This window comes from Apis cerana, linkage group LG11 (assembly GCF_029169275.1).
Source record: "Apis cerana isolate GH-2021 linkage group LG11, AcerK_1.0, whole genome shotgun sequence".
Classification (NCBI taxonomy): domain Eukaryota; kingdom Metazoa; phylum Arthropoda; class Insecta; order Hymenoptera; family Apidae; genus Apis; species Apis cerana.
The window spans coordinates 14,037,203-14,049,892 of record NC_083862.1 but is presented as its reverse complement, the minus strand read 5'-3'; the positions used below and the strand labels follow the sequence as shown (position 1 = coordinate 14,049,892).

General features: G+C 35.5%; 1 protein-coding gene across 7 annotated transcripts in view; it reads right to left on the bottom strand.

Annotated features, from left to right (window-relative positions):
- The window catches only part of LOC107995886 (uncharacterized), a 33,425-nt gene that overhangs the window by 7,053 nt on the left and 13,682 nt on the right, over window positions 1–12,690 (bottom strand). The window contains exons 2-4 of one of the 7 annotated variants that reach the window (XM_017053614.3): window positions 1,043–6,283; window positions 583–911; window positions 213–423 (exon numbers count right to left, since the gene is read on the bottom strand). In XM_017053614.3, coding sequence (XP_016909103.1) covers window positions 213–412 — 200 coding nt within the window. In that variant the 5' untranslated portion in view covers window positions 413–423; window positions 583–911; window positions 1,043–6,283. Of the gene's footprint in view, window positions 1–212; window positions 424–582; window positions 6,284–12,690 lie in introns of all 7 variants that reach the window. The other 6 variants (XM_062082234.1, XM_062082235.1, XM_062082236.1 and 3 more) reach the window with 6 other exon arrangements.

Genomic DNA, 12,690 nt, shown 5'->3' with positions numbered 1-12,690 from the left:
AAAAATACAAGATTCTTCTTTTATATATATATTGCGGTGGAAGAGAAAAGTCTGATTCCAGCCAATCTTGTTTCAAAATTACTATAGAATCGCAGAGCTTTTTTCCTCCCCCAGATATTCTAATTGCTCGTCCGTTTTAAAAAGGGAAGATTAATTAAAAACTTTTCAACTTATCGTGTTAAATGTATCAAATATATATATAGCAAAACTACCTGCAAACATTTTCCAGACTCGATGTCGGTGTAGGAGTTGCGCCCGACGAGGACTCGGGCGACGTCAGGCCTGGATATGCTGGGAAGCCGGGATATCCAGAATAGTCTGACGAGATTCCTGGATGGTAACTAGCGGAGCCAGCCTCGATCGAGGCCGTGATCGCGGCTGCGATCAGCAGCAACCGCCGGCACATCAACATGCCCCCTCACCCTGAAAAAAAAAAGAAAGAGTAAGAGCGTTACATCAAGAGAGAATGGGAAACTTTTCGTTTCTTACGATATAATATAATGATATAATGAGACTATTATTTTTTATAGAAACGCTGGATAAAACTTTTAAAAATTCGCACAATATTGAAAATATACGTACGTGCCTGTGTACGACGATTTCATAAAAGCGAAACACTTATTCAACTATATAGGGCACGTAACACATTGGACAAAGAGGCCTGAAACTCGCGGAGATAATAGCTGGGATTATGCTAATTCTATTCAACCGCTTATATTTGCCTCCCATGCCTGGAATCTGTCTCCTATTTCCTAGTGCAAATAGTCGGCACCATAGTTTGCTTTATTCGTATAAACGGTGTTCGTGATAATTCTTTCCTTTCGTTGTCACGTGGCCATCATTGAGGAGAAAGAAGGATGGAGAGAGAGGGAGAGAGAAAAAAACATGGATCCTAAAAGTGGATAAATCTCCTAAAAAAAAGGAAAGAAAAATAAATAAAGGGAATTTAAGCGAAAAACTGCGTGGTACACGTGCCGCGAAAGGTTCTGTTTATTAAGTCGCCGAGTGAAATCTGGGCCAAACGCGGCCCAGGAACACGTACCTGGAGGACTGGAATATGGTAATTTGGCCCCGGTTCACAAATACACCTCGTACCGCCCCGTACGAGTGGTGTCACAGTGAAATTGCAAACAACTTAAACGAGCACCGTCGATTGAATACCGAAAAATAGGAGGTTGGACGAAGTAACGAGTTCCCTCGATGATTCATTTGCAATCTTCCAACAATAACAGAAAAAAAGAACTAGAAAAATTGTTCGTTCGAACTTTAAATTTCACCAGAACGTCTTTATAAAAATTTTTCTCCCTCAATTTTGCTGCTTCCACTCTTGCACACAACACACACGCACACACGTTTCATATATACATAATAGAACAAGATGGCGGTAGAACGCGAAAGTGGTGGGAGAGTCAGCGCCCCTAGCGACCGATTTTAAAATCAGTTTCAACCGTTATACGACGAGAGGAAATCGGCGTTACGGTAATCTGGGGAAAGAGGGGGAGGGGAGGGGGGAGAGACGAACAACACACGAACAGGGGCCTTGGTTAAATTGCCCGCACCAGCCTCGAAATTGGGTCGGTGCACGGGAAAATCGACTGCAGATTGAGAGGACCTCTTCGCGGTGGATCAACCGCGTCTCCACTCCTCCTTCCTCCTTGTCTACATCCTCCTGATTTTGCCTTCCGCTCCCCCTCCTCCTGCCCTCCTCTCCCTCCTTTCCCCTTCCGCGCCACGGTCGTTTTCATCGATGCAAAATTGAGGCCGGGTGGATCGTCGGCCAAGAATGGAGGCAGGCTGTGGAGATCGTGGATCGACGATTTCGAGCTTTTACTGGATCCCTGGATGGTTGGCGCCCGGGTACTTAGAAACGCGGCCGAGGAAGGAACGATTTCGCGTAACAACTCCGACTCCACCTCCTCGCGCTCCAATTCGGCTGTATTGCCGCGGCTTTCCACGCAAATTGGCCGTGTATTTTGCCCTTCCTCGGATCCACGATACGATGATCGCCCCACCGATTTCTGTAATTGGACCTAAATTCTTTCCCTTGGGAGGGGAGAGGCCGTGACGCCGCTCAGAAGGTTATTTATTTCCTCCCTTTTCGAATCTTGAGTCTTTCTTTTTTTTTTTTTTTAATAAATATAATTTATTTACAGCAGAGATCTGTATAATTAAAATTGTATTGTAAAAAAAAAGAAGAGGGAGAAAAAAAAAAGATTAATATCTTCATCTTTCGTACGCCGACAAAAATCGTTCCAAAAACCATTATTCTTGGCATGCCCGTTATAAAAGCTCGTTAGCTTCTCTTATCCTGGCCGGTTGCACATTGAAAATTCTTCTTCGGGGAAGAGTGGCGAACGAACTTGCTATTCCGTTCCATTAACATTTGCCATCTCGGTTACCCTTTAATCTTGGCCGAAATAGGGGCAGGGCGGGAGGAATGGTTCACCTTTACCGGCGGTTGGCAAGCGGCGCCTCTTTCCGCGTTATTGATCACGCGGCGGCCTTTTTTTTTTTACAATCAATTGCCGTTTCCCCCGAGCGGTGGTCGATCGATGGGAAATGGCGGGTTCGCAAAAAGCGTGTGACTTGAACAGGGGCAGGTTCAAAAATTCAATTCGAAACGGTGGATCGTCCCGCATCGGGCGTCGCTCATAAATTTCCGCGAAGAAGCTACAACCTGTTGCTTAATTATAGCCTCTCACGGGGGCCGCCGCGCCACTCTCTTCTTTCTATATCCCTCGATATTGGTATGCACGCCTCGAAAATCGATGCCTTCGCCGCCGCTACACTGGCCCCGATACCGAGACCGAAGAGCCTCGTGACCGCTTTCATTCATTTCACCCTTCTGGCCACTCGATTCGCGACTCGAAAATCTACCCACCTGGTTCCCCACCATTCAACATGAAACCGATACCGATCGATCGTAATCGGCCACCATTCAATTCGAAAATTCGACAACGTCCATTTCCGTTTTTTGCCACTTTATCCGAAGCCCGTGTCACTTGTTACAGCCTTCTATCCAATGAATAGACGGATTTGGTTCAACCAGGGAAGAGTGCCAAAAAAATGAAATTCCTAGGAATAAGTGATACCATAAAGATAGATAGACAGAGAGAGAGAGAGAGAGAGAGAGAGAGAGAGAGAGAGAGAGAGAGAGAGATTGGGTAAGTCGGTTTCCACGTGAGAAATTTCGTAGCGAAACTCTCCTACATTCATAGGTAGTGCACAGCAATAACGCGATATTAAAAATTACTGGTAATAAATAAGGCGGAAATTGTTGCGCGGAAGATGGAAGATGTTCAAGATGTATCACGGTGCTATTCGGGCCTCGTAGCAAGACGGAGTATCTAAGAAAAATATGAGAAATGATTAATGTTTTAATTTGGTTGTTAAACGACGTTATGTTATATAGAAAAAAAAAATATATTAATACCTGATAAATTTCTTCGATTGGTTAGATCATTGAATGTTCAAATTGCAGCGAACATATGAATTGAGATGAGAAATTATTCAATGATTAAATATACGTCGAATATAAAAGATATCCGTTTTAAAATGAAATGGTTCTCAGGAAATGAAAACTAAATGAGCGAGAAGCTTTTTTTTATAGCAAGGAAGCAGTATCTATAGACTTTTATTTGCAGGATCCAACTATATATCTCCCGGGTGTTAGATAGATGCAATGTTTCTACGTATACGTAGAATAGGAAGACTGCACATATGTGGTGGTGAACGAAGTTGGCAGGGAAAAGTGCCAGGAAGTACTGAAAAAAGAAGGAAATAAGTGTTGTATGCGATGGCGGAGGCTTGTCGTTGCCAAAAATCAAACTTTCTGAACCGTGCAAACCTTGCCCGATGCATGGTAGTGCCCGATTATAAATAAAACGTGGCAACGGTGTATTTTGTAATATTATATTCGAGTGAGGTCGCTTTTCAATTGTGCATTAGTCGTTAACGAAACGGAATATCCCTTCTCTCTACGGTTGATTAATATTTGCCCGAAAGCCCAGTCGTTTTGTGCAGTAAAAGCGAGCTATTTAATTACATCCTATGGCCGGGTCATTAAATAAATAAAACGCCGCCAGCAGGCGGAACGAGATAAAATTTTCATCCTAGCTCTGCGAACAATATCGGAGAGCGATCAAAATTTCAATGCTTCTTTTACGCCATCTACTATATCCTTATCTCATTATATGTCGATAAACCAATACATCGATCGTTTATCATGACAAGATATAAACTGAATCATCTGACAAAAGTTTCGTGAACTTTATTCAAATTGAAAACCTGGAAGGATATCAAAAATTTCGTTAATTGCGATTGTAATAAGATACAATTTCTTTTTACCATTGTCTCAATTTTGATTTTTAAATATTGTCGATGAAAATATATCTCAGTCTATCTTTATCAAATTATTATAAATTTAATAGAATAACATTATTTTCGAATTAATATTTGGAAATCGTTCTTAACCTATCTTTTTCTCATCCCTTCATCATTTCGTAGTTTAAAATTTTTTAGCTTCTTAATTAATCTTGGCAATCTTGCACCATCCTAATTACAATTACAACAAACTGCTCGTTAAATTCAATTTTCACGCTTGAAATAAATTTCCTTTATTTACCATTCCGCTCGTTTGTCATCAATTCTTTGATCGATTGATCGAGCGGACGTGCAGGCAATCTTGGTAAATCAAACACAGCCATCTTGTCTTTTCTCTGGCAAAAGCTGAGTAAGTAAACCGTGGTTGGCGCGACCTGACATCATCAGGATTTTATCTGGTTGGTAATTTCTTTCCATTGGTTCCGCTCCGACGTGTGCAAAAAGTCAATTTATTCAAGACCCAAATATAGCATGGCGCTGATAAATGTTCCTTTTCCGAAGCTTACCCCTCGATTTCTGACCACAACGTGTTGCTTCATACCACAGACACGCGATCCAACTGCACATCGTAGTTTCCATTGTATATTTCCATTCTCATTTCTTAAAAATATCACAGGTTTTTTTCTTGCTTTCCCAATAACGAAACGATATAACGCGATGATAAAAAAAAACCAACGCAACCGAGAAACAAGGAAGCCGGAAAATCCAATTTTCGCCTAAAGGTCAGGCCAGAAATTGAACAGAATTTGATCCTCACTTATTAATCTCGTTGTCGAAGTTTCGTCATGGATCGTGGATCTTCCGATAATCCAATATTCGACATCCAATATTGAGTTACATCGTCGAAATTGAAAAATACCCAAGCTCATTGAGATTTTAAAATTCCAAGAATTCCAGACTTGCCTCTTTGCGGTTGTCCTGAATCGGTTTCAATTACATTTTCATAGTTTAACATCGAATCACACATTTGATAATTAATAGGTTAGGAAATTCATCTTGATGATTCTCGTTCAAATTCCAGCGTTTCCATAATCTTGAGACGAAAAAATATCGCTTCACCATCGCTTTTATCAGCAAACATCGTATCCGTAATCGAAGCATCTAAACGAAATTTGAATCACACGAATGGAACGGTGTATCCTAAAATTTATGTGTCGGCACATTCATCACCAGTGATTTCCGAGGTTAGCAAGTTTCAATCCTCTTTTCAATCCTTTGTTTCCTCTCAATTTATACTACTGGTCCGCGTAAACATATCTCGATCGTACCTACAAAAACAAACACATGTATTACCAGGCTTGTCTATCAGAAGTTGGATAAGAGCGGGTGGCGCGACCTAGCATCATCAGGATCTTATCTGTCGTTGGTAATCTTGCTTCATCGGTCTCGTATCCTGGTTCCATACACGCGCCATATATCACCGCGCCACGATGCACTGTATAGTTAAAGCCCTGACGTTTAGCTTTTTACAAGAGCGTCAGCGTGAACACGCGTAGTACATGTGGCGCCATTCTTCGATCCACGAACTAGGAGTCTCCATTATATATCTCTTCCTTCTAGTCCTTCTTTTTTTCTTTTTTTTCATCCCTTTTTGTCTCTATTCTCTATTTTTCCACTCGTCTCTCCGCTGTTTTGCCCAGGTACCTCGTCGAATTCAGAGACCTCGTCCTCTCGTGCGGAAAAGGGAGTCGAGCTAGGGTACAGCACGTGAACGAAGAATAGCACGCGATTGTTAGGCGTCCCCGATTAATCTACGACTTCTTTTCCTCCACCTTCTCTTCCTCCTCCTACACTTCTGCTCCCTGGCCATCCTCTATATCGGTGTAATGGTGCTCGTCTTTCCTTGTGATTGCGACGGCACAAAGACACAGCTCCACTCGTGTAGACGGATCGTAAAGACCTAGGTAGATATAGTTGAATAGATGAGTGTGGGTGTCATCTACAGCAGCAGACTATAGCTTCGTTCTTTTTTTTTTTCTTATACGGTAATCAAAGTACTACCACAAATTCCCAACTTCGAAGAAGTATATCAGAATAGCGAATTGATTGGCCGAGTCGCTATTGATTGTACTGGGAAAACGATAAAGATACAATAAAACGATGAAAAATCAATATTTTAAATTTTACGTTACAATTTTTAATCTATTATTAGAAATATATATTCGCAATGCAAAATTCCAGTGACTTTTTCATATTAGAACCAACGTGTGTATATACATATATACGGCATATGTACGGTTTGTGTTGGGACAAAGAAAAAAAAAAAAAGAAAAGAAAAGAAAAGAAAAAAAAGCAAAAAAAAAAAGAGAAACATTTTAATCAGGATGGAACAATTTTCAGCTTCCAAGTTTTGCACGCGGGTTGATGTATATAAGTACGTTGCTCTTTCATTTTTTTCGAGTGTTCTTTCTGAAAATTTTGTAGCTAAACTTGACAAATTGAGGAACGCTGAGAGTCACTGGTACAAAGGTAAAAATTTATACTCGCTATGTATATATTTCAGTGCATATGCACACAAAAAAAATGAGAAATGTTAATCATACCCTGTTTCTATGGCGAATGAAAACTGACGTCAAAAAGTGACGCATAAAAAACAGCAGTTAATTCCCGCTCAACCAAAATAAATTAATTACGAACGAAATGGTTCAAGTTCCTGTTTAATTGCTCGTTCCCATACAGTTTTTTTATTTCTATTCTTCGACTATTATTAGTGAAATAAAATAAAAAAAAAATCGACCGCAAAATGCTCCCATTAAAGATAAAAATGATCTCCACACGATTTCTGTTAATTTTTTATAATCACTGCAAAAAACAAACGATAAAATTTATTTATTGTTTCAGTATTTGATCTTATTTTGCAATAATCAGAATTTTAACACAAAATATTTTCGATAAAACTGTCCTACTATTAAATTTCACTATTTTACGTAAAGCTTTAACTCAACAAAACTGTAATGCACTAGTCACAGGAACAGGATTAATACGCGAATCGTGCATTTATTCGATGGAACTGTTTGTTTATCAGGAAGTTGACTCGGGTCCTATCGAAATTTACAATCGTCCCTGTCGCTCTTCAAATAAACCTCTCTCGAAAAATCGATGCGCAATCACGGAACATCACTGGCGAAATTCGCTAGCGACAGCACATAACAATACACTACATATCATGTCATCGTTTATTGCACCAAATGTATTTCTAATATTTATCGATATAAACAATCGAAACTCTAATCGATCGATAAAAATGTTCAAAATATGATTAATCGAGATTATATTTTTTTTTTATAAACATACCAAGATTCACATATCCAGCGTACAATAATATATATTTACACTGACTCGAATTTTGTTCAATTCATCCGTTTCAATGTACTTTCTTGTCTTGAGAATCATAAGATCTAAATATTTCTTTTGTCTCATAACCTACAAAAATGACACGCTTGCTAAATGCGAAAAGCAGCGACAAAGTATTCTTAGGAAAAAGGGAAATTAGCCAATCCAAGAAGGTACGCGCAAGACATTATCTCGGCTACAAAGAGGTTGACAAAGCGAGACCGTTCGCGGATGAAAAATTTCTAGACCATCCCTCATAATCAAGGACATGACTAATGGACTCGCCAGGCTGTGGCTATACTGTATTGCACGTTCAACCAGATAGAATGCATAGTGCACGCGTGCCCTCAAGCTACGTGTCTCTTTTACCGACTGAAGTCAATAGTTCTCGTTATTTTACAGAAAAAGAGAACGTGTAATTTTAGCTAACTGCACATGAATATTATAAACTGGGTTCGCGAATACTGTGGATCAATAATACTTATTTTGGATTTCAGTGATGCAGATAATTGAAACGAGAACGACGACCTGTCGTTAACCAGAGATCGTTGCCCGGTAATCTTAAATTTTCATTTATTTGAAGAACAATCATTAATGCAATATATAGAAGATAGAAAATAGAAGAGTAAAAAAGAACAAGAGATAATGAAAATGATGAATACGAAGGGTTTTCAATTTCATCTCTGATAAAAAGATTTTCAACAATTTAACTATGGAAAAATTCGAATCGCTTTGAATATATTGTCTAGATTGAAGAATGTTTGAGAATCTTGAAAAAAATCTTGAAACATCGGTGCTCCTTAAACGTCTTGAGAACAACTGAAATATGCAGCAGGTGAGTTCAGACAAGAGGAACGGGGAACGAAGCATAGAAAGAGATGGACTGATAAGAGATTTAGAAGGGGCAGAATAAGAGGTGAAAAAGAAGGAGAACAGTTAGAAGGAGGCAAGCAAGCAGCAGTTGATTAACTTTTCACTTGGCGTTATTACTTTGAAACAGCCATACGATTCACGTCCATTGCTTTTAAAAAGTTGCGTTTCAAATATCATTCGATCAATACACGACCAACTTCGCTCGGTTGATTTATCGTTAACAATATTATATTTTAAACTTCCTCGTATTTTTCGCTGAATCCACTGGGCACATTTTATGTCACGAATATTTTTTCCCTGTTTCAAGTGGAGATTTGTGTATCTCGTACACATTTATTTTTACGTTCTGCTAATTTTTGAGCTCGGATTATTCTATTAACTATTCTGCTACATTTTCCTGCTGCACTCAAAATTATCCTATCAAAAAAATATCGTGCGTTTATGAATGTATATACAAACTATCATAAATTTTTATTTTACAATTCTCAAAACAGTTAAGAGAAATATTATATATATTCTGTACAGAAAAATTGTACAATGAAAAGTACACAGGCGAATCAACTTTCGTGATCAACGTATAAATAATAGTGAATTTAAATTTATACAATATTTAAAATGACATTTGAAATAAAAATTATAAATTATAAATTATATACTATATATTGAATTTGTAAATTAAATATATTATTTTGCTATCCATTCTTTTTATTTTTAGATAATAGGAAAGATAAAAATAATCAAGAGAGAGAGAGAACATAGAGAAAGAGGAAAGAAATAAAATTATTATATTACATGTATCCATCTCAATGAATGTAAATGAGAGAATTCAGAAACACGAAATAATCTCCTATTTTATGAATTCGATAGAATGCTCGTTTGCGCATACACGCATACGTAATACATGGTTGCTGAAGTTAACCAAGAGCTTGTAGACAAACAAAAGCTCGTTGTTGTACGAGAGAAGGTAATTGTTCGATTTGGTTAGCAACATCAAATTTCTATTTGCGAAAATCTATAGCGATTTAACCATCGAATCTTATCACAATACTCTTCATTGCGGCTAAATATTGAAATATGAGATGATCGGCCAGGTAATGAAGAATAATAAAATGATTAATTTTTCTCGCACAGCTTCTTTCAACGAATGCACTTATCTATAGTGTAATGATAATATGAATGATGGGGAAAGAGGTAAGCGAAAATCAAGTGACACCTGGAATCATTTTTAAACGGTCTAATTCTTTCACATTTTCTTTTCGAGCGAATAATGATTTATAACGCCGTAAATTTTTCAAGTGGATTTCATACAAAAAGAAGCACATGAATAAAATAGAATAAAAAAGAAGTATAAGGATAGTATGGAAATATAGAAAGAAAAATAGAAATTAAAACAAGAATAAAAACAAAATAGGAGAGAGAAACAAAAGGATAGTAACGTATAATGAAAAATGTAGAACAAAAACCGAAGAATATCGAAATGATAAAAAAAATATATATGTCTAGATAAATGGCTAGATAAGTTTAAATGGACGGATAGATCGACAGCTAGATAGAATGATAAACAACTTGATAAATCTTTTATTTTAGTAACAAAGATTAAAAGTATGTAGTAATAGAAACAGAAAATGGAAAAAGAAGGAGGCGAAGCAGAGAATAGAAGCGAGAGAATGAGGAAGAAATTGTCGAGAGCAGTACTGCTAATATCCTGGGGGTGGTCATGGGATAGGGTGCACCTGCGCGTATGACAGATACGCCCCTGGCATAAAGGCGACATTTAGGTCACCGGCTTTTACCGCGGCAGACTGCACATGTAGACAGGTCTTACTAGTGATCGTTTTCACTACTAGCATCAACTCTTTTCTACAAAAAAATTCCTCTTATTAAAACCATTTATGATGATTATTCATTATTAAATTCATTATTAACAGAAAGATTTTTTTCAATTATTCTTAAATTATTACGTTTAAATTTCATATATATCTCTTACGAAAAACGTAATGATATGTTTATAATATAATAATGAAATTTATTCTAATTACATTGTTTTGATGAGTTTTGATGTATAATTATATATATTATGTCTATACATAGCATGTCTATATAATTATAAAGAGAACATAACAAATAAAACAACGATATCAAACGCATAACAAAAAATTATATCATCAATCAATTACTGTCTAACTCTAATATATTTATCAAACCATATGATATTTGCGTACTCGTAATGCAAGACATTTTAAGCAAATGTGAAGAGAAAATTCTCCTTAGCTCTTTTTCTCTTATTCTCATCAAAATATAGGTTAACCATTATATATATATTTATCCATTCGATACGCAGGCCAATTATTACTGCACTTTACGGCAGAATAAATTACAGAAGAATAAATTGCATAAAGATCATTCAATAACTTTGATTATTTTCTGTTTCTTTTTTCTTTATTGATAGTTTTCATTGTTAAATTTGAATAATACATGACAAAAATAATTTTATTAGATGATATGCAATACAAACGGATCAATAATATAAATTTAAAATATAAATGTATTTTTTTATTAAATATTATAACATCTTAAATTAAGTAAATTAACATGATAAAAAAAATTATTTTTTATCATTAATATTATAAAGGTATGATTTTTTTCTAATGTTTTCATCTTTTAATTAAAATCTTCTTTGTCTTTATTAAATATAATTTACTTTAATTTTTAATTTTTGTTTTAAACATACCTGCGTCTTCCAATAAAATAAATATTTCATTAAAGTAATTCTACGATAATTTCTAGCATCAACAACTTAAACAAATGTATTTCGTTTATAATGAATATATTACTAAACATATTGATTCATTTTTCTCGAACAAAAATATTATATTTATATTTAAATCTTATATTTGCACAATTTAATAAAACTTTATTTAACGATTTACATTTCTTTAATATCATGATGATTCTGTCATCTGGCGACAAGTTTATCAAGCGACAATAATTTGACAATAGTGAATGTATACCGAGACATGGTACAGGAGGAAAATTATCGTCCTGACGCCAATTCCGATTCTGACAAAGCTTTGTTGGCGACGTCAGTATATTCGGGCATCTGTAAGCTTAAGACACTTCCGGGACAAGGGTAACGACTGTTCCCGTATCTATACGACACTAGGTTCGTTGTACGAGTTGCCGTCTCAAGAGTGGAATTCGTCAAATCAACATAACCTCTTCTTCTTGGACGAAGTAACAAAATATATTGTCAATTCTTTCTTCTAAAATGTTTCACAATGTTAAACAAGATTATCTTTTTTGTAAAAACTTTATAGTGAAGAAAAACTTTATATAAAGAAAAAGTTGACGTTTTAATCATAAAAGATCGTCTTTCAAAACGTACAACCGTATTTGAAATATTTTAATAGATAACACAAAGCGAATAATCGATATATTATCAATTAATCATCAACAAAGCGAATTTCGATATTTGAAATGTTTCCTAGACAAGTATTAAAAAATGAATTTTTGCTAAAAAAAAATAGAAAATATATACATATAATACTTTGAAAATAAAATTTTGAAAAAATAAATTTTCCGATCGTTTAAATATCGTTCAATTGATTGCAATAGTTTCCCCATTTATATTTTATTTCAAATATCACACAATATTTCAATTTTTTTGTATATAAAATCTTTAATAAATGCAATATTCATTTGAATGAAATAAGTAATATAACTTATAATAACTTATAATGTAAGTATTTATTTATAATTCTACAAATTTTATATATTATATATTATTCTATAAATACTAATGTATTAAATGTTCTTGTCAAATGTCAAATTTTTCATATTTTAATCACTTTAAAAATAAATTATGCATATATATATATATATAAAAATATATAGAAAATATAGATGTTCATATTCTTATTTATTTCGGTAAGAGATTTTTTTGGTAACTATACATAATAAAAAAAGTGTAATCATCAAAGCTTGCGAACATTCCAACATCAAACAATCGAAACATTTACGCTAGAAACAAAATATTATAATGAAAGTTGAATATGGCAATGTTTTACGGGAAAAACGCATTATTGTTTTTAATAGAAGAAG